At 43.9% G+C, this 20461-nt stretch overlaps 1 protein-coding gene across 1 annotated transcript; it reads right to left on the reverse strand.

The window, feature by feature from the left end:
* Nucleotides 1-451: 451 nt before the first annotated feature.
* LOC124149180 (exonuclease 3'-5' domain-containing protein 2-like) lies at nucleotides 452-20410 on the reverse strand. The gene is made up of 11 exons (XM_046520590.2): nucleotides 20166-20410; nucleotides 19922-20076; nucleotides 16647-16813; nucleotides 15782-15907; nucleotides 13966-14074; nucleotides 9058-9264; nucleotides 7728-7893; nucleotides 6506-6671; nucleotides 5548-5745; nucleotides 4738-4869; nucleotides 452-1602 (listed from the first exon to the last, which is right to left on the reverse strand). Exons 1-11 carry the CDS (start codon nucleotides 20227-20229, stop codon nucleotides 1419-1421), a joined length of 1674 nt encoding a protein of 557 aa, XP_046376546.1. The 5' UTR covers nucleotides 20230-20410; the 3' UTR covers nucleotides 452-1418.
* Nucleotides 20411-20461: the final 51 nt, after the last annotated feature.

The raw sequence follows: 20461 nt of genomic DNA on the forward strand, positions 1-20461 counted from the left end.
AGGCAAAATTAGTTTTTTCCATGTACTTATAAATGTCAAAATCAGTTCAAATGGTTGGTCCCCGGCATCATGGTCATTAACGTTACAAATGAAGAAAAGTAGTTGTCAGTCAGTCCCAACACCCCAGACAATGGCCATGGTAATAGTCAGGCGTGGTTCCTGTCGGGCTTGTTCGGGACATGAGCAGTGCAGGGATACAGTCACAAGTCTACGGACGCCATGTTGACAGCAGACTCCTTGTTGGTCCTCCTGTCACTACTTCCAGATTCCTGTGTTTGTGTACGACTGATTCTGTGGAAGTACACTTGTGCTGACCTGTCAGATTGTTGATGATGTGTGTGCAATACATGTACTATGTATGATCATGTGACGTTAGTTAATACTGTAGATGGAGTGTGACATAGACTAACACAATACTGCAGGTAGATGTGAATAAAGTTATACAATAGCATACAAGTCTTGTGTTTATTTACAAAAATAAATACTACAGAACTGATTATTCATAAGTTATGTTGACAATAAACAAAAATGTCCAGTGTCAATTAGACATTTGGAGAAATTAATTGAGCCTTATGACAAAACGTGAGCGAGGTGTGTTTGACGTCCCTTTGAACAGTATTTCAATGATATCACGCCATGTCAGCTTAATATGGGGAGAATTCCAAAATGATGCAGGTCTCAGAAGTTTACCACCTTGATGAAAGCCACATGCACAGATATGGAGCTGATTCACCCAGAAACCTATCAATGAATGTGGGATTCAAACCTACCATCACAAGTTTCAGACATGCCTAATGGATGCAACTCTGTCCACAAAATTGCAATGCTTAGACGGCTAGAGTTTTCTTCAGTATTTCAGTTCTATCACAGCATGGTATTTCTTGTTTAACTCCGCATTCAGCAATATTCCAGCTATATGACGGCAGTCTGTAAATAATGGAGTCTGGATCAGACAATCCAGTGATTTATATTCATGCTCAACAATCCATGCCATCAGGGTGCGATGACACCCTATCAGTCACTGGATCCACAAAGTCTCCTCTTGTGACCAGCATACGTCCACTGATTCTCAAAAGTGTGGTACTGACAAACCAAGGAAGGACCAAGGATTGAAACCCATGATCGACAAATACCGGGCTAGGAAATAGATGCAAGTGCTGGGCCCAGACTGCTGGGCCACCTCGTTCCACCATACCCCCATAGAGTGCTCCATGAAGAGACAGCAGAGATAGTGCTGTTCCATCCTGCAGGAATCCAAGTTAAGAGTTGACTCTGTGACTCGGCTGATTGTGTGTCAGTGTCCTCACCCTTCCACCACCGGTGTGCCTGTTCCAGACTCAATTACCAGGGCAACGTGATCTGGGTGGACTACTGCTGACTGTGGTGTATACCAACATTCCCTCGGTGGTGTTCCGACGCTAGTGCGTCGACTGGACTCCATTATGATGATGCTCGATAGACCAGAGAGGAGGGAGAAACTGGGGCTTCATGGTCTCCACAAAGTTTTTTCTCCATCGTCTTTCAAAAGCCCACAGTTCCGCCTTCTGTTTGAAATGTTCAACCACCTTCTTCCCGTGCGGCACGTAATCTGAGTTGAAGATTCTGCAACAGACAAGAATGGTATCAGAGAAGCATCTTCTTCCCACACAGTGACGGTCTCAGTACAACAGAGAAATATTACAACAATGGGTCTTGAGCTGGTATACCATGACTGACAACCCCTGTAGGTCAGAATTAGATGTGTTTGTTGCTCAACACTGTGCTCAGCAATAGTCCATTGACCAGATAAGCAAGTGATTGATATTGTGAGCAACAATCTACGTCAATGACAGGCAATCAACCACTAACGGGAATGGGTGGTCAGGCTTGCTGACTTGGTTGATGCATGTCATCGTATCCCAATTGAATGGATCAAAGCTCATGATGTCAGTCACTAGATTGTCTGGTTCAGACTCGATTATTTACAGACCACCGTCATATAGCTGGAATATTGCTGAGTGCGGCGTTAAACAACAAACAAACAAACAAACAAAAGCAATCAAATGAATCACTGATCCTTTAGTCGCCACTTACAACCAGCATAGGTTGCTCTGCCCCAAATATTCTAACCAGGAATCCCCACAGGGGTTACAATTAGAGAATAGGTCCTTGGCACCTTTAAATTATCTATCACCCGAGTTTACTAACAATCGTAGTCCCACACACAGACTTTACTAAAACCCATATACTTCTATTAACATGACATCACATTTTAGGAGATATTGTTCCCCGTAAAATGAGGAAATATGTCTCAAGTATTTCCCATATGTCATCCACGTGGTTTGATTGGAGGATGGTGAGGTGTGAATAGTGCTCAAGGTTAGTTTCAAAAGCCCATTGAACAAAAAACTTGAATAAGTTTCTGTTTTGATCAATTTCAACCCTACACTAAATCAACTGAAAACTCCAGGAAGAGAATTTATGGATGTCAACTTCTTTATTATGAGGAAACCCAATGTTTCGGAGTATATGCCTACTCCTTCATGAAGGCCTAAGCATATACTCCGAAATGTTTTCCTCGTAATAAAGAAGTTGACATCCATAAATTCTCTTCCTTATGTGTATGACTTCTAAATGCCCTTCACAGACTTGAACTGAAAACGTAACATGAAAAACTCCCCTACATACGAGGGGTGTTCATTAAAGATTTCCCCTGACCCACTTCCGATGGACCTAGTGGAATGAAACTTGGCATAGGTATTAGTCTTTCTCCACATAGGAACCACCAAGAGTTACACACTTCTCCCATCGTTGTATGCAACTATGATGACCTCGCTTGTAAAAGCCCTCATTTTGCATCTCAAACCAGGACTTGACTTCAGAAATCAGTGTTTCATCATCTGTGAAACGTTTTCCCTTCAAAAATGACTTCATGGTTGGAAAGAGGGGGAAGTCAGATTGTGCAAGGTCAGGAGAGTAAGGAGGATGTGGAAGGATTTCATAGCCACAGGACTGTGCTTCTGTCTGGGCAACATGAGAGTTGTGTACTGGAGCATTGTCTTGCAGGAGACGGACACCCTTGGTCAGCATGCCACGCCTCTTAAGCTTGATAGCATCCCGCAATTTCCGCAGCAGTGAAGCATAATAAGCTCCTATAATTGTGGTACCCTTTGCCAAGAAATCCATCATCACTACTCCGTGCTGGTCCCAAAACACTGTGAGCATGACCCTGCCTGCAGAGGGTTGGACACGTGCCTTCTTTGGGGGTGGTGACTCCACATGCTTCCATTGCATTGACTGAACTTTAGTCTCAGGGTCATAGTGATGGACCCATGTTTCATCCTGTGTGATAAGTCTGTCATAAAAATTTGCCTGTTTTTTTTGGCACATGTCCAAAAGATCCTTTGAGCAATTGACTCGTTCCTGCTTTTGGAAAGGTGTGAGCAACCTGGGAATCCATCTTGCAGACACCTTATGCATGTTCAAATTGTCATGGATGATTTTTTCCACAGACCCTACACTGATCTTGACATCTTGTGCTAACTGGCGAACAGTTATACGTCGGTCTGCCAAAATCGCGGTCTCCACTTGATGGATAGTGTCCTCATCAATGGCTGAATGGGGGCGACCAGGAATGGCAGCTGTTTCCACAGATGTCTGACCACACTTGAACTGGCGATGCCAGTGTTTAACAACGTCATATGATGGGGCATCTTCCCCATAAGTTGCTTTCATTTCATCGAAAGTTTCTTTTGGTGTGCGACCTTTCAAATATAAAAACCTAATCACTGCTCGGTATTCTACTGGCTCCATTGTCACACCCTACTCGATCATAACACCTGTAAAAGTGGTAAGATTAATAGTTCGGTGCTGCAAATTAAGACATAACCCATAGATACATGTATCATTACACATGAGAAATTTCAACCAAATATGATAACCCTAAGTGGTTTAGGGGAAATCTTTAATGAACACCCCTCGTATATCTAATCTGCTCATTTTTTTTATTACATTAAATTTTGAACCTTAAAATATGTAATGACATTGGTAATAAGATATACATGTAAACATTGTCATAAGAGTGTATGGAATAAAGTTGGGGTGTATTTAACTGAAGGTACACACGTCAATGTGTTCCACGTGCATCTAGATTTATTAAGATAGGTGCAATGAAGCGGTTTGTTTTGTTTATTTGTTTGTTGTTTAACGAAAGAACATGGATCACTCGGCAATATTTCAGCCATATGATGACGGTCTGTAAATAATTGGGTCTGAACAAGACAATCCAGTGATTGATATCATGAGGACTGATCTACACAATTAGGATATAATGCCATGGATCAACCAAGTCAGCGAGCCTGATCACCCGCTCCCATTAGTCACCTCGTACGCAAAGCATAGTCGCCTTTTACAGCAAGCATTGGTTGCTGAAGACCTATTCTAACCCGGATCTTCACGGGTCTGCAATGAAGGCTGGGTGATTGTCTATGAAGGTCAGGGGGTCAACATCAACAAAATGAATTGGTATTAGTTCAAGGGACACGCTGTTGCAGTTTAACCATTGGTATATCCTCTTGTTCTGGCTACTGGCAATGGGGTAACTTAGTGGTTAACGCATTCGATTATCACGCCGTAGGCCTGGGCTCGATTCCCTACATGGGTACAATGTGTGAAGCCCATTTCTGGTGTCCCCTGCCGTGATATTGCTGGAATATTGCTAAAGTTTGTAAAACTATACTCACTCCCTCACTCACTCACCTGGTGTCCATTATGATGGCCGTCTCCAACAGATCATCGGTAAGGGAGGTAACTCCATAGAAATCCATCAATGTCTTTTCCAACACATTTACTCTAGCTTCAGGTATCTGGGCTCTGCTAAGTGTTAAGGCTCTATGAAAATAAATACAATGAATATTGTCAGCAAATTACCTTTATCAATACTATACCAACACTTAACAAAAGTTGTCACTGTGAAACTGACAATTATCCCAGCCCATCAACACAAAGGATTATGAAAGAGAACAAGCCCCAAATACACCAATCTAAAAGCATCAAATCACACTGCCATCTTTTTTAGATCAGAAGTTTTAATCCAATTTGATTTCTGAATTGAGATGAGCTGTCTAATCACTAGTGAGCATGGTGGTGTCTAAATTTTCGGTACAAGTGGGTGAAGCATTCGGAGCAGCACATTTGATTTCTGTATCAAAACAAGAGGGCGGTCGGGTAGCCTAGTGGTTAAAGCGTTCCCTCGTCACGCCGAAGACCCGGGTTCGATTCCCAACCTGGGTACAATATGTGAAGCCAATTTCTGGTGTCCCCCGCCGTGATATTGCTGGAATATTGCTAAAAGCGGCGTAAAACCATACTCACTCACTCACTCAAAACAAGAGTCATTGCGGAATGACGTGGCAGGTGATAATTGGGGCCCTGCTTCTGTAAGTGAAACAACTTTCTCTTCAGCTGGACCCATCACCGCTTTTCTGTCACAAGTAAGCAGTAAATGCATTAAGGAGTAAAGCAGGAATAGTTCATGGTGTGGCCTTAGCTATGGGTCCCAGCACTCACTTGGCCGCTGATCTGATCTTCATCAGGTCCTGGTTCTGTACACTGCGACATCCAGGTCCGGAGTCGATGGGGGCGTCGCACTCCACCGCCAACTCCTGCCGCAGAATGGCGTCATGGTTGGAGCTCACCTGGTGGCACGGAGGACACAGCAGTAGGACGTCATGTGACCTGTGGTCCTTCAATAATGGCGGGAAGTATCTGGAAGGTGTTGTCATGTTAGACATACATGTCATTTAGATCAAGAAATATACAGTCATTTGCTGGTGGGTGTTTGTGTGGGTGTTTGTGTTTGTGCGAGTGTTTGTGTGAGTGTTTGTGTGTGTGTTTGTGTCATGTGTGTGTTTGTGTGAGTGTTTGTGTGTGTCGTGTGTGTGTCGTGTGTTTGTGTGAGTGTTTGTGTGGGTTTGTGTGGGTGTGTGTTTGTGTGGGTGTTTGTGTGAGTGTGTGTGTCGTGTGGGTGTTTGTTTGAGTGTTTGCGTGGGTGTTTGAGTGGGAATAGAGATGAAAGAACATGGATCAAAATCGAGGCGAATCCTGGATTCAAACCCTCAAACAGCAGCTCCTGGTATGGCTTAGGGGTGCAACTGCACATCCAATCCAAGGCCATCCTGACTGATTCAGGACCAGACAGACCAGTGATTGACAGAGTGCACAATGATACACTCCGCTACATCATCATTTTGGTCAGGCTCGCTGACTTGGTTGATGCATGTCATCAATCCCAACTGCGCGGATCGAAGCTCATATTAATCACTGGATTGTCTGGTCCAGACTCGATTATTTACAGACTGCCGTCATATAGCTTGAATATTGCTGAGAGCGGCGTTTAACAACAAACCAACCAACCAACACCATTTCTGATACAGGATTTAGACATTTACAATGTAGACTGGAGAACCCAGCTCAATTTACAAGCAGGGAGGAGGAATGGGAAGAAACCTCTGTACACGGTACATACTTGCGGTACTCCTGGGGTACGACAAACTTCCTGGTGTAGGTGTCGTCGTTGCCGCACACGACGCAGACGTTCTCCTTCTCCTGGAGGTAGTAGTTGCTCTCCGACTCGGGACGACCTGACGGCTCAAACCTCAGACGCACGGTCAGAGGCATGTCACACACCTTGTCTGCAATAGTGTGAATATATCTGTTACCATGGTAACTTGTCTACAACAGTGTGAATATATCTGTTACCATGGTAACTTGTCTGAAATAGTGTGAATATATCTGTTACCATGGTAACTTGTCTACAATAGTGTGAATATCTCTGTTACCATGGTTACTTATCCACAATAGTGTGAATATATGTTACCCTGGTAACTTGTCTGCAATAGTGTGAATATATCTGTTACCATAGTAACTTGTCTACAATCTCACCACCCACCTGTTTCTACTAACAGGTCATGACTGCCTCGCTATCTCACCTCCCAGCTGTTTCTACTCACAAGACATGACTGCCTCGCTATCTCACCTTCCAGCGACTGCCTCACTATCTCACCTCCCAGCTGTTTCTACTAACAGGTCATGACTGCCTCGCTATCTCACCTCCCAGCTGTTTCTACTCACAAGACATGACTGCCTCGCTATCTCAACTCCCAGCTGTTTCTACTCACAAGACATGACTGCCTCGCTATCTCAACTCCCAGCTGTTTCTACTCACAAGACATGACTGCCTCGCTATCTCACCTCCCAGCTGTTTCTACTCACAAGACATGACTGCCTCGCTATCTCACCTCCCAGCTGTTTCTACTAACAGGACATGACTGCCTCGCTATCTCACCACCCAGCTGTTTCTACTCACAAGACATGACTGCCTCGCTATCTCAACTCCCAGCTGTTTCTACTCACAAGACATGACTGCCTCGCTATCTCAACTCCCAGCTGTTTCTACTCACAAGACATGACTGCCTCGCTATCTCAACTCCCAGCTGTTTCTACTCACAAGACATGACTGCCTCGCTATCTCACCTCCCAGCTGTTTCTACTCACAAGACATGACTGCCTCGCTATCTCACCTCCCAGCTGTTTCTACTCACAAGACATGACTGCCTCGCTATCTCAACTCCCAGCTGTTTCTACTAACAGGTCATGACTGTCTCGCTATCTCACCTCCCAGCGACTGCCTCGCTATCTCACCTCCCAGCTGTTTCTACTAACAGGTCATGACTGCCTCACTATCTCACCTCCCAGCTGTTTCTCTATGTACCACTCTGCCTTGCGGATGTCACACGTACACAGCGGCTGTCCGTCGGGAGCCTGGAGCTGGCAGTTGTGGTACAGAGGTCGAGCCCGGGCGGAGTAGGCACGTCCTTTCTCAATGCCGGGCTTCTCCGTCTGCTTCGCAGATGTCTGCAACAATCCATCAGATACTTATCTGTCATGGGATATGTTGGAACATATACAGTGTGTGGAGCTCCTACCTGTGTTCTGTACAGTGTGTGGAGCTCCTACCTGTGTTCTGTTAGTGTGGAGCTCCTACCTGTGTTCTGTACAGTGTGTGGAGCTCCTACCTGTGTTCTGTACAGTGTGTGGAGCTCCTACCTGTGTTCTGTACAGTGTGTGGAGCTCCTACCTGTGTTCTGTACAGTGTGTGGAGCTCCTACCTGTGTTTTGTTAGTGTGGAGCTCCTACCTGTGTTCTGTACAGTGTGTGGAGCTCCTACCTGTGTTCTGTACGGTGTGTGGAGCTCCTACCTGTGTTCTGTACTGTGTGTGGAGCTCCTACCTGTGTTCTGTACAGTGTGTGGAGCTCCTACCTGTGATCTGTACAGTGTGTGGAGCTCCTACCTGTGATCTGTATGGTGTGGAGCTCCTACCTGTGTTCTGTACAGTGTGTGGAGCTCCTACCTGTGTTCTGTACAGTGTGTGGAGCTCCTACCTGTGTTCTGTACGGTGTGTGGAGCTCCTACCTGTGATCTGTACGGTGTGTGGAGCTCCTACCTGTGTTTTGTTAGTGTGGAGCTCCTACCTGTGTTCTGTACAGTGTGGAGCTCCTACCTGTGTTCTGTATGGTGTGGAGCTCCTACCTGTGTTCTGTACGGTGTGTGGAGCTCCTACCTGTGTTCTGTACAGTGTGTGGAGCTCCAATCTGTGATCTGTATGGTGTGTGGAGCTCCAATCTGTGATCTGTATGGTGTGTGGAGCTCCTACCTGTGTTTGTACAGTGTGTGGAGCTCCTACCTGTGTTTGTACAGTGTGTGGAGCTCCCACCTGTGTTTGTACAGTGTGTGGAGCTCCTACCTGTGTTCTGTGTGGTGTGCCTGAATGCCTGTAGCCGATGTCCACAATGCCCTGTGTTTGTACAGTGTGTGGAGCTCCTACCTGTGTTCTGCGTGGTGTGCCTGAATGCCTGTAGCCGATGTCCACAATGCCCTGTGTTTGTACAGTGTGTGGAGCTCCTACCTGTGTTCTGCGAGGTGTGCCTGAATGCCTGTAGCCGATGTCCACAATGCCCTGTGTTTGTACAGTGTGTGGAGCTCCCACCTGTGATCTGTACACTGTGTGGAGCTCCTACCTGTGTTCTGCGTGGTGTGCCTGAATGCCTGTAGCCGATGTCCACAATGCCCTGGCACATGGCCCTGGCCAGTCTCCTGACGTCCTCCAGGTCGACTCCCTCCATGCTCCACACCAGGTCGCCAGGGTCACCACCGGTCAGCTTGGTCAGCACCAGCTTAGTGAAGACGTCGACGCCCACCTGACCGTCAGCCGCAGCATAGGCCACCTGGAGTGATTGAGAAAGTTTACGCTATTGTATATTTCAGTTCCTATGGTTATAGCAAGGCGTAGGCGACAATCGTGAAGTGATGCAGGGGCCCAGACATTTACCACTAAGATGAAACCCATGAGCAGCTAGTTAATTATGAAACTTCGGTCAGCGATTGACCTATCACGTGCAGCAATCTGTACATCGTGGTATGATGACAATCAACCAAGTAGAAACATTCCTTATCTTGCAGACTAGTAGAGGCCACACTGACCCTCAAAAACTGGTGCAATCCACTGTGACCTTGTAGATAAGTAAGGGCCACACTGACTTTGTAGGCCAGTTGAGAGCACCCTGACTTTGTAGACTAGTAGAAAGCACCCTGACTTTGTAGACTAGTAGAAAGCACCCTGACTTTGTAGGGTAGTAGATAGCAGCCTGACTTTGTAGACTAGTAGAAAGCAGCCTGACTTTGTAGACTAGTAGAAAGCACCCTGACTTTGTAGGTTAGTAGAAAGCAGCCTGACTTTGTAGACTAGTAGAAAGCACCCTGACTTTGTAGACTAGTAGATAGCACCCTGACTTTGTAGACTAGTAGAAAGCAGCCTGACTTTGTAGGTTAGTAGAAAGCACCCTGACTTTGTAGGTTAGTAGAAAGCACCCTGACTTTGTAGGTTAGTAGAAAGCACCCTGACTTTGTAGACTAGTAGAAAGCAGCCTGACTTTGTAGGTTAGTAGACAGCACCCTGACTTTGTAGACTAGTAGAAAGCAGCCTGACTTTGTAGGTTAGTAGAAAGCACCCTGACTTTGTAGGTTAGTAGAAAGCACCCTGACTTTGTAGGTTAGTAGAAAGCACCCTGACTTTGTAGACTAGTAGAAAGCAGCCTGACTTTGTAGGTTAGTAGACAGCAGCCTGACTTTGTAGACTAGTAGAAAGCACCCTGACTTTGCAGACTAGTAGAAAGCACCCTGACTTTGTAGGTTAGTAGAAAGCAGCCTGACTTTGTAGGTTAGTAGAAAGCAGCCTGACTTTGTAGACTAGTAGAAAGCAGCCTGACTTTGTAGACTAGTAGAAAGCAGCCTGACTTTGTAGACTAGTAGAAAGCACCCTGACTTTGTAGACTAGTAGAAAGCAGCCTGACTTTGTAGACTAGTAGAGAGCACCCTGACTTTGTAGACTAGTAGAGAGCACCCTGACTTTGTAGGTTAGTAGAAAGCACCCTGACTTTGTAGACTAGTAGAAAGCAGCCTGACTTTGTAGGTTAGTAGACAGCAGCCTGACTTTGTAGACTAGTAGAAAGCACCCTGACTTTGCAGACTAGTAGAAAGCACCCTGACTTTGTAGGTTAGTAGAAAGCAGCCTGACTTTGTAGGTTAGTAGAAAGCACCCTGACTTTGTAGACTAGTAGAAAGCACCCTGACTTTGTAGGTTAGTAGAAAGCACCCTGACTTTGTAGACTAGTAGAAAGCACCCTGACTTTGCAGACTAGTAGAAAGCACCCTGACTTTCTAGACTAGTAGAAAGCACCCTGACTTTGTAGATTAGTAGAAAGCACCCTGACTTTGCAGAAAACTAGAGGCCACCCTGACTTTGTAGATTAGTAGAAAGCACCCTGACTTTGCAGACAAATATAGGCCACCCTGACTTTGTAGATTAGTAGAAAGCAGCCTGACTTTGCAGACAAATATGGGCCACCCTGACTTTGTAGATTAGTAGAAAGCACCCTGACTTTGCAGACAAATATAGGCCACCCTGACTTTGTAGACTAGTAGAAAGCACCCTGACTTTGTAGACTAGTAGAAAGCACCCTGACTTTGTAGGGTAGTAGATAGCAGCCTGACTTTGTAGACTAGTAGAAAGCAGCCTGACTTTGTAGATTAGTAGAAAGCACCCTGACTTTGTAGGTTAGTAGAAAGCAGCCTGACTTTGTAGACTAGTAGAAAGCACCCTGACTTTGTAGACTAGTAGATAGCACCCTGACTTTGTAGACTAGTAGAAAGCAGCCTGACTTTGTAGGTTAGTAGAAAGCACCCTGACTTTGTAGGTTAGTAGAAAGCACCCTGACTTTGTAGGTTAGTAGAAAGCACCCTGACTTTGTAGACTAGTAGAAAGCAGCCTGACTTTGTAGGTTAGTAGACAGCAGCCTGACTTTGTAGACTAGTAGAAAGCACCCTGACTTTGCAGACTAGTAGAAAGCAGCCTGACTTTGTAGGTTAGTAGAAAGCAGCCTGACTTTGTAGGTTAGTAGAAAGCAGCCTGACTTTGTAGACTAGTAGAAAGCAGCCTGACTTTGTAGACTAGTAGAAAGCAGCCTGACTTTGTAGACTAGTAGAAAGCACCCTGACTTTGTAGACTAGTAGAAAGCAGCCTGACTTTGTAGACTAGTAGAGAGCACCCTGACTTTGTAGACTAGTAGAGAGCACCCTGACTTTGTAGGTTAGTAGAAAGCACCCTGACTTTGTAGACTAGTAGAAAGCAGCCTGACTTTGTAGGTTAGTAGACAGCAGCCTGACTTTGTAGACTAGTAGAAAGCACCCTGACTTTGCAGACTAGTAGAAAGCACCCTGACTTTGTAGGTTAGTAGAAAGCACCCTGACTTTGTAGGTTAGTAGAAAGCACCCTGACTTTGTAGACTAGTAGAAAGCACCCTGACTTTGTAGACTAGTAGAAAGCACCCTGACTTTGTAGGTTAGTAGAAAGCACCCTGACTTTGTAGACTAGTAGAAAGCACCCTGACTTTGCAGACTAGTAGAAAGCACCCTGACTTTCTAGACTAGTAGAAAGCACCCTGACTTTGTAGATTAGTAGAAAGCACCCTGACTTTGCAGAAAACTAGAGGCCACCCTGACTTTGTAGATTAGTAGAAAGCACCCTGACTTTGCAGACAAATATAGGCCACCCTGACTTTGTAGATTAGTAGAAAGCAGCCTGACTTTGCAGACAAATATGGGCCACCCTGACTTTGTAGATTAGTAGAAAGCACCCTGACTTTGCAGACAAATATAGGCCACCCTGACTTTGTAGACTAGTAGAAAGCACCCTGACTTTGTAGACTAGTAGAAAGCACCCTGACTTTGTAGATTAGTAGAAAGCAGCCTGACTTTGCAGACAAATATGGGCCACCCTGACTTTGTAGATTAGTAGAAAGCACCCTGACTTTGCAGACAAATATAGGCCACCCTGACTTTGTAGACTAGTAGAAAGCACCCTGACTTTGTAGACTAGTAGAAAGCAGCCTGACTTTGTAGACTAGTAGAAAGCACCCTGACTTTGTAGGGTAGTAGATAGCAGCCTGACTTTGTAGACTAGTAGAAAGCACCCTGACTTTGTAGACTAGTAGAAAGCACCCTGACTTTGTAGGTTAATAGAAAGCAGCCTGACTTTGTAGACTAGTAGAAAGCACCCTGACTTTGTAGACTAGTAGAAAGCACCCTGACTTTGTAGGTTAGTAGAATGCACCCTGACTTTGTAGGTTAGTAGAAAGCACCCTGACTTTGTAGGTTAGTAGAAAGCACCCTGACTTTGTAGACTAGTAGAAAGCACCCTGACTTTGTAGGTTAGTAGAAAGCAGCCTGACTTTGTAGGTTAGTAGAAAGCAGCCTGACTTTGTAGACTAGTAGAAAGCAGCCTGACTTTGAAGACTAGTAGAAAGCACCCTGACTTTGTAGGTTAGTAGAAAGCAGCCTGACTTTGTAGACTAGTAGAAAGCAGCCTGACTTTGTAGACTAGTAGAAAGCAGCCTGACTTTGTAGACTAGTAGAAAGCACCCTGACTTTGAAGACTAGTAGAAAGCAGCCTGACTTTGTAGGTTAGTAGAAAGCACCCTGACTTTGTAGGTTAGTAGAAAGCACCCTGACTTTGTAGACTAGTAGAAAGCACCCTAACTTTGTAGACTAGTAGAAAGCAGCCTGACTTTGTAGACTAGCAGAAAGCACCCTGACTTTGTAGACTAGCAGAAAGCACCCTGACTTTGTAGACTAGTAGAAAGCAGCCTGACTTTGTAGACTAGTAGAAAGCAGCCTGACTTTGCAGACTAGTAGAAAGCACCCTGACTTTGTAGGTTAGTAGAAAGCACCCTGACTTTGTAGACTAGAAGAAAGGAGCCTGACTTTGTAGACTAGTAGAAAGCAGCCTGACTTTGCAGACTAGTAGAAAGCACCCTGACTTTGTAGGTTAGTAGAAAGCACCCTGACTTTGTAGGTTAGTAGAAAGCACCCTGTCTTTGTAGACTAGTAGAAAGCACCCTGACTTTGTAGACTAGTAGAAAGCAGCCTGACTTTGTAGGTTAGTAGAAAGCAGCCTGACTTTGTAGACTAGTAGAAAGCAGCCTGACTTTGTAGACTAGTAGAAAGCAGCCTGACTTTGTAGACTAGTAGAAAGCATCCTGACTTTGTAGATTAGTAGAAAGCACCCTGACTTTGCAGACAAATAGAGGCCACCCTGACGTTGTAGATTAGTAGAAAGCACCCTGACTTTGCAGACAAATAGAGGCCACCCTGACTTTGTAGATTAGTAGAAAGCACCCTGACTTTGCAGACAAATAGAGGCCACCCTGACTTTGTAGATTAGTAGAAAGCACCCTGACTTTGCAGACAAATAGAGGCCACCCTGACTTTGTAGATTAGTAGAAAGCACCCTGACTTTGCAGACAAATAGAGGCCACCCTGACTTTGTAGACAAATAGAGGCCACCCCAACCTCAAAGAGCAGTCACCCACCTGCTCCGCAGAGAGGGTGTGGGCCTCCCAGTCACTGCAGCGTATCTCCCTCCTCTTGTCCATCGTCACCCCCAGGACCCCCTCAGCCAGACCCTGGAGGCTGGCGTCACTGCAGCAAGAGAAGAACAATGCACTGACAGAGGACACCATGTAAAACTCACCAAAAACAAGATGTACGAGGGGCGTTCAATAAGTTTTGCAACTTCAATATAAGACCAAGTCGCCGATTATCTTTTGCACTTTTATTTTTCAATATAATCTCCATTCACCTCAATACACTTATTCCATTTGTCCTTCAAGCTTTTAATAACACTTTTATAGAAATCCACAGATTGGCCCTCTAACCACGCCTCTGTGGCAGCCTTTATGTCCTCGACATCCTGGAAGCATCTTCCACGTAGGGCAGATTTCATTTGACCGAACAGGAAATAGTTACTGGGGGCTAAGTCTTGGCTGTAGGGTGGGTGATTTAACTGTTCGAATCCACATTTACATATGGCGGCCTGTACAATTCTCAACTTGTGAACCGCAGCATTGTCATGCAAAAGTAGAATATCACATGTTAACATCCCACGGCGTTTCTGGCGAATAGATTTTTGCAATTCTTTCATTACATTAGCATAATACTGTCCATTGATTGTAGTTTTTGGTGGCATGTAATCAGTCAGTAATATGCCTCTTGTACCCCAGAATATGGTGGCCATTACCTTGCCAGCCAATGATCGAGTGTGAAACTTCCTCGGAGGCGGAGAATTGGGGTGCTTCCATTGCATGGATTCCAATTTAGTTTCTGGGTCCCAGTGGTAGATCCATGTTTCATCACCTGTCACTAGACGAGAAAGAAATCCGGCTTCATCAGCAGTATAGCGATCCAGGAGCTCTTGACAACTTTCAGTTCTTTGATGGCGATCTTGAGCTCTGAGTTTTCTAGGTACCCATCTTGCAGATACCTTGGACATTCCAAGATGCTCATGAATAATGGTTACAACAGTTCCAACTGATATTTGGAATCCCCTAGAAAGTTCAGATACTTTCACTCGTCGGTCAGACAAAATTCTTTTTCTAGCAGCAATGGTTTCCGGTTGGGTGGCATCTGAAGGCTGCCTGACCTTGGGTCATCGTCTATGGACTCCCAACCCCTTTTAAACTGTAGAGACCAACGTCAAACTATGGAATAGTCAGGAGCATCCTTACCCATCACTTTACACATGCAAACTTTTGCTTTGTATCCCTCCTTGGTAAGGAACTTTATTACAGCGCATTGTTCATGGGTGAGAGAATCCATGATTGTGACCACCCTTAGGTGAATGAAGCCATCACATCTAACTTATCATGCTTATTGTTGTGTCTGGAACTTGTTATGACACGTGTCAACCTGATGTTATGACTTGTGTCACACCTGTCACAAGTTGACATTGTTTGTGTAAACACAAATGCCCAAGTTGCAAAACTTATTGAACGCCCCTCGTAGGTGTTAGGATAAAAAAACAAATCTTGGTTCTCAGGCACTGCCCTCATTATCATGAAGTTTCAATCATTCAAGTTAAGCTCACATTAACAAGAAAAAACATTCTGCTTGGATTTGATCAGCGACACAACGATCCTATAACTGTAATTATCTTACTTTGCAAATTCGTAATTTTTAAATATAGATATTCAAAAAAGGTACTGAACTAAAAAAAGAGATTTACAAATATTACATGTTTACAAAATACACAGCTCTCTTCTACTAAAGTATCATCGGTATTGTCTATAGTTCCTGATTATGTTAATTATCTTCTTTCAGAGCCGGTGGAAAATCTGAAGCAAGACTTACCACTTATACTTATGTCTGACACGGGTCAAGAGATGCCGAAGGTCAACACAGCCTTGAACAACCATCCCATAATCCTTTGTCAATTTTTTCCCATCATCCTTCACTGCTACACCAACTTTAAGTATGCTACAAAGCAACCATATAGTCACATACAAAGAAAGTTACCAACACAACTATATCCTAATGTCAGGACCTTAAGATGGTATTACTTGGTTTACATAAACCTTCAACAAAAATAAATGATTTATACTTTGACAAAATATGTTTTGCCAATTCTGCTTCATAATTAGGTGTCCCAGGAATATGCTGTTTGCTTCTTTGTTTGTAACAATGTTTGTTTGTTTGTTGTTTAACGCCCCACTCAGCAATATTCCAGCTATATGACGGTGGTCTTTAAATAATCGAGTATGAACCAGACAATCCAGTGACTGACATCATGAGCATTGATCCACACAATTAGGATACAATGACATGCATCAACCAAGTCAGTGAGCATGGGCTGCTGAAGACCAATTCTAACCCAGATCTTCAGAGACACTTTTGACTGTGACTGTATATTTGTGATTGTATACAAAGACAACAGAATCTGCTGGGGAATTGGTGTCCAACCATTGACTACCAACACCAAACTCTAGATCCTGTCAAGTTAAAAGTATTTGCTTTTCATTCATTAATAAACCAAAATGTGTATGTTTTTTCAGCCCATTTCCTCAGGATAGCATGGTAAGTCTCCAGTCATTACAAAATAGGTACTGGTATCTACATAACACAAGGGACTGTCTAAACCAGTATCATGTGAGACAGAGAGCTGGACTTCTCATAGTTTGTACATGATACATACACTGCTATCAGTATTGACCTCTACCTTGGATCTGCCAACACGTCCTTCAGTGTCTGTGGTATCATGCTGCCCATGTGACACAGTCTGACCAACAGACACAGACCAGAGGTTGTTGCCATCTGCAGCAGCGCCACCTGGGAGCGATGTCCGGTCGTGTGATCTGACACCCACTCACAGTCCAAGCCCACAACCTAGAGGCGCAACACATCACATTGCAATAATCACATAAAAAAATTGAGCCAACACCTCCGTAGCTCACATGAATTTTTCCGGAACATATTAGATCAGAAAGGTCATAAAGAAAAATAAACAGGGGTCATATAGTCAATCAAAACAGCAAGGTAACCTTACCTACAGGTACAAACATACTTGGCCTACTTCGGCACGGGTTATAGAGAAAATGGCCACTTACAAAATTGGCCTCAAGAAATTTAAATAAAATGGCTTCAAATTTGAGTGAAAATGGCTCCAAACAAAACTAACACAAATCTGCAGTGATTTAGTTTATACAATTCCTACATGGGATCCTTTTCTCCCATGGGATTTAATTAATTGTTAATTTGATTGTTTTTCAATTAGTAAGATTAACCATTGCCACAAAAAAAGGGCCTGTGAAGATCTGGGCAAGGCTAGGTCTTCAGCAACCCATGCTTGCCGTAAAAGGCAACTATGCTTGTCGTAAGAAGCGACTAACGGGATCGGGTGGTCAGGCTCAGACTTGGTTGAAGCATATCGTATTCCAATAGCGTGGATCGATGCACATGATGTCAATCACTAGATTGTCTGGTCCAGACTTGATTATTTACAGACCGCTATCATATAGCTGGAATATTGCTGAGTGCGGCAACAAACAAACACAAAAAAAGACAGAGTCCAGATACAATGACACAGACAGGAGAAGTGAAGATAAGGTATGGGCCCAAATTGGAGAAAAGGGTCCCATGTATTACCGGTAACTGTTTGACTCAGAAGTTGGTAAGTAACAGTAAAGACAAGATAATTTATGGACAACAACTTCTTTATTTATTATGATTTACATTTTTGTGTAGATCCTTATACTGTTGTCACTCTTGCTTGACAATGATATAAGGATCTATACCGAAACATCACATCATAATAAATAAACAAGTTGTCATCCATTAAATATCTTGTCTTAACTGTCCCATGTATCCATTGTCATTTTGTTTGGGGGGGGGGGGGGGGGTCAATTACAATAATTGAGAACTTCTGGAGAAATGAGGTTAGGTTACACCTGCACCAAGCCTCACCACAGCTAAAATCAAACTGATGGTTCATTGTAATATGTGTAAAAAGACGGTACCAAGAAATCAGCCGACTCTTGTCAGGGATTGCTTCATGGAGTATGTGAACCTGGAGTTAGTGTAAGTTGCTATGGCAACCAGTCACCGTGTGGAGGCAGTGATGCAGGATGAGGTGGAGAGGAAGTCTGATGCTTCCACTGCTACTGAAGATGTCACCATGATAGAGGAGGCCAGTGAGAGGAGACCATTACAATAAGATGATATTTTGAGATGGAGACCATGTGACAGACCATGTGACAAGAAAGATCTGTGTGTAATGGCTTAACAATATATAAACTAAATGTCTTAACAATAAACAAGCAAAATCAATACAGATTTGTGTTAGTTTTGTTTCTTCAATCAACAGAATACATATTTTATAGGACTTCAATTTTTTTAAAATAATAACACCTGCCTGGAAGTATCAAAAATGATTTAAATAGGGTTAGGCTACCTTAACCAAGGTAAAATTTGAATCAGGGGTTATGGGTGGAAATCTTCCCACAATATACTCAACAACAAAAGTTCCTGTGACACCAATATTTTAGTGTATTTTTCAAACAAGTAAAGTTTAGTTTTCAATATTGTAGTACATGTATGGAATCAAGTCACAAAAACGCAACTGCTACAGAAAAGCATGCATTCCATGCAAAAGTTGACTTTTATGCAAGCCCCATGCATTTCAGTACCCAAGAATGGGTATAAAAACATGTGCGTTAACGGGATTCCATATGCATTGTTTAACATTGTGCTGACAACAACCACTCAGAAAAACAACAAAATTACTCAATTATTCAACATTACGAAATGCCACGCCTGTCCGAAAATGAGCGTCTGCGAGCCATTGGTATGCAGGATAGAGTCAACGTGATGTTGCAAGACAATTTAACGTCCACAGAAACACCATTTGGTGTTTATGGCAATGTTGGCAACAGACGAATGCAGTCAGAGACCATCCTCGGAGTGGCAGGCCACACGTAACCAATAATCGTAAAGACAACTGGATTCGAACAACACACCTACAAAATCGATTCCAGCCAGCAACAGTGACAGCAAGAAGCATCCCTGGCCTTTGACAAATATCTTCACAAACCGTACGTTGTCAGATGTGAAGGGATTGTCACCAGAAGACGTCCCATTTTGACAGGAAACCACCGTCAAGCACGTCTACAGTGATGCAGACAGCATCTACGCTGGATGGCCATGCAGTGGGGACAAGTTCTATTCACTGACGAGTCTCATTATCACCTCAGCCACAGCGATGGACAGATTTGAGTGAACCGACGTCGAGGTGAACGTTACGTCAATCATTGTGTCATGGAAGAAGATCAGTTCGGGGGCGGCAGCGTAATGTTATGGGGTGGGATTACAGCAAGACAGAGGACCCGTTTGATAGTGATAGAGGGAAATCTCAATGGACAGCGCTACCGCGACAAGATCATCGGCCCTGTTGTTCTACCATTTTTGCGTCGTCATGGCCCAGGCATTACCTTTCAAGATGACAACGCCCGGCCTCATATTGCTCGACTTGCTCTGGATCCTCTTCAACAAAACAATGTGAATGTCATCCCCTGGCCGGTTTGCTCGCCTGATCTCTCACCAATCGAGCACATGTGGGATGAGATGGATCAGCGCCTTCAACTCAACCATGTGTTCCAAAGACACTCCAGGAACTTCGAAACATGCTCCAACAGATATCCCACAGGACTTTGTACGACGCCTGGTCCATTCCAAGAGGCGAAGATGTGTTGCTTGCATCGCAACCAGAGGTGGACACACGCGCTATTGATTTGTAAATTGACATTGTTCATGTTTTTTGTTCACGCCTTTTCTGAAGTCAGTGTAGCAAATTAAACCATTTGAACACTTACAGGAGTCTTTCATCTGTTGCAAACCGAAATTGTTTCAGATTTGGTAAAAAACATAACTTTGCATTAAATCTTATTCAATGTCACAGGAACTTTTGTTGTTCAGTATAGATATCCTATTTAACACTACCTTCATAATTTTCAGATGTTCTGTTAGCATCACCAACTGATTTTGCCATTCCTCCGGGGTAGAGATGAGATGAATTTCTAGATTGGTTCTTTTTCTTTTTTGACGTTTCCTCGACTGAGTTTTAAAATGTTTGTACAGCTGGCGAAATGTTAGCACTGAAAACAAAAAATTCATCAAATGTACAATTAAGAAATGTTGCTATGGAGACCCAGCGCAATTCGGTACATATTCAACTGAAACATACCGACAGCATAGACAGAAGCAGTTCCTAGCACTGCCGCTGCAAGAACTCTCACACTCTTCTCCATCCTTCGTTCAAGTGTATCACATGAACACGCAAAAATTTCAGTCCCTGAGACAGGTAACGCTAATGCTTTTACCCATGAATGTCAACTCATTATTCTCATGCATATCTATCTGACTAGATACGATTGCCTAATCAGCTGCAAACATTCTTGCAACACGTGGTGTCACCGCCAGCCATGTTTATAAACATGTTGAGTTTTCCGAAACTCCCGACAGTTATTATCTGTGACCTAC

This window comes from Haliotis rufescens, unplaced genomic scaffold (assembly GCF_023055435.1).
Source record: "Haliotis rufescens isolate VD_foot unplaced genomic scaffold, xgHalRufe1.0.p SCAF_39, whole genome shotgun sequence".
NCBI classification, from domain to species: Eukaryota; Metazoa; Mollusca; class Gastropoda; order Lepetellida; family Haliotidae; genus Haliotis; species Haliotis rufescens.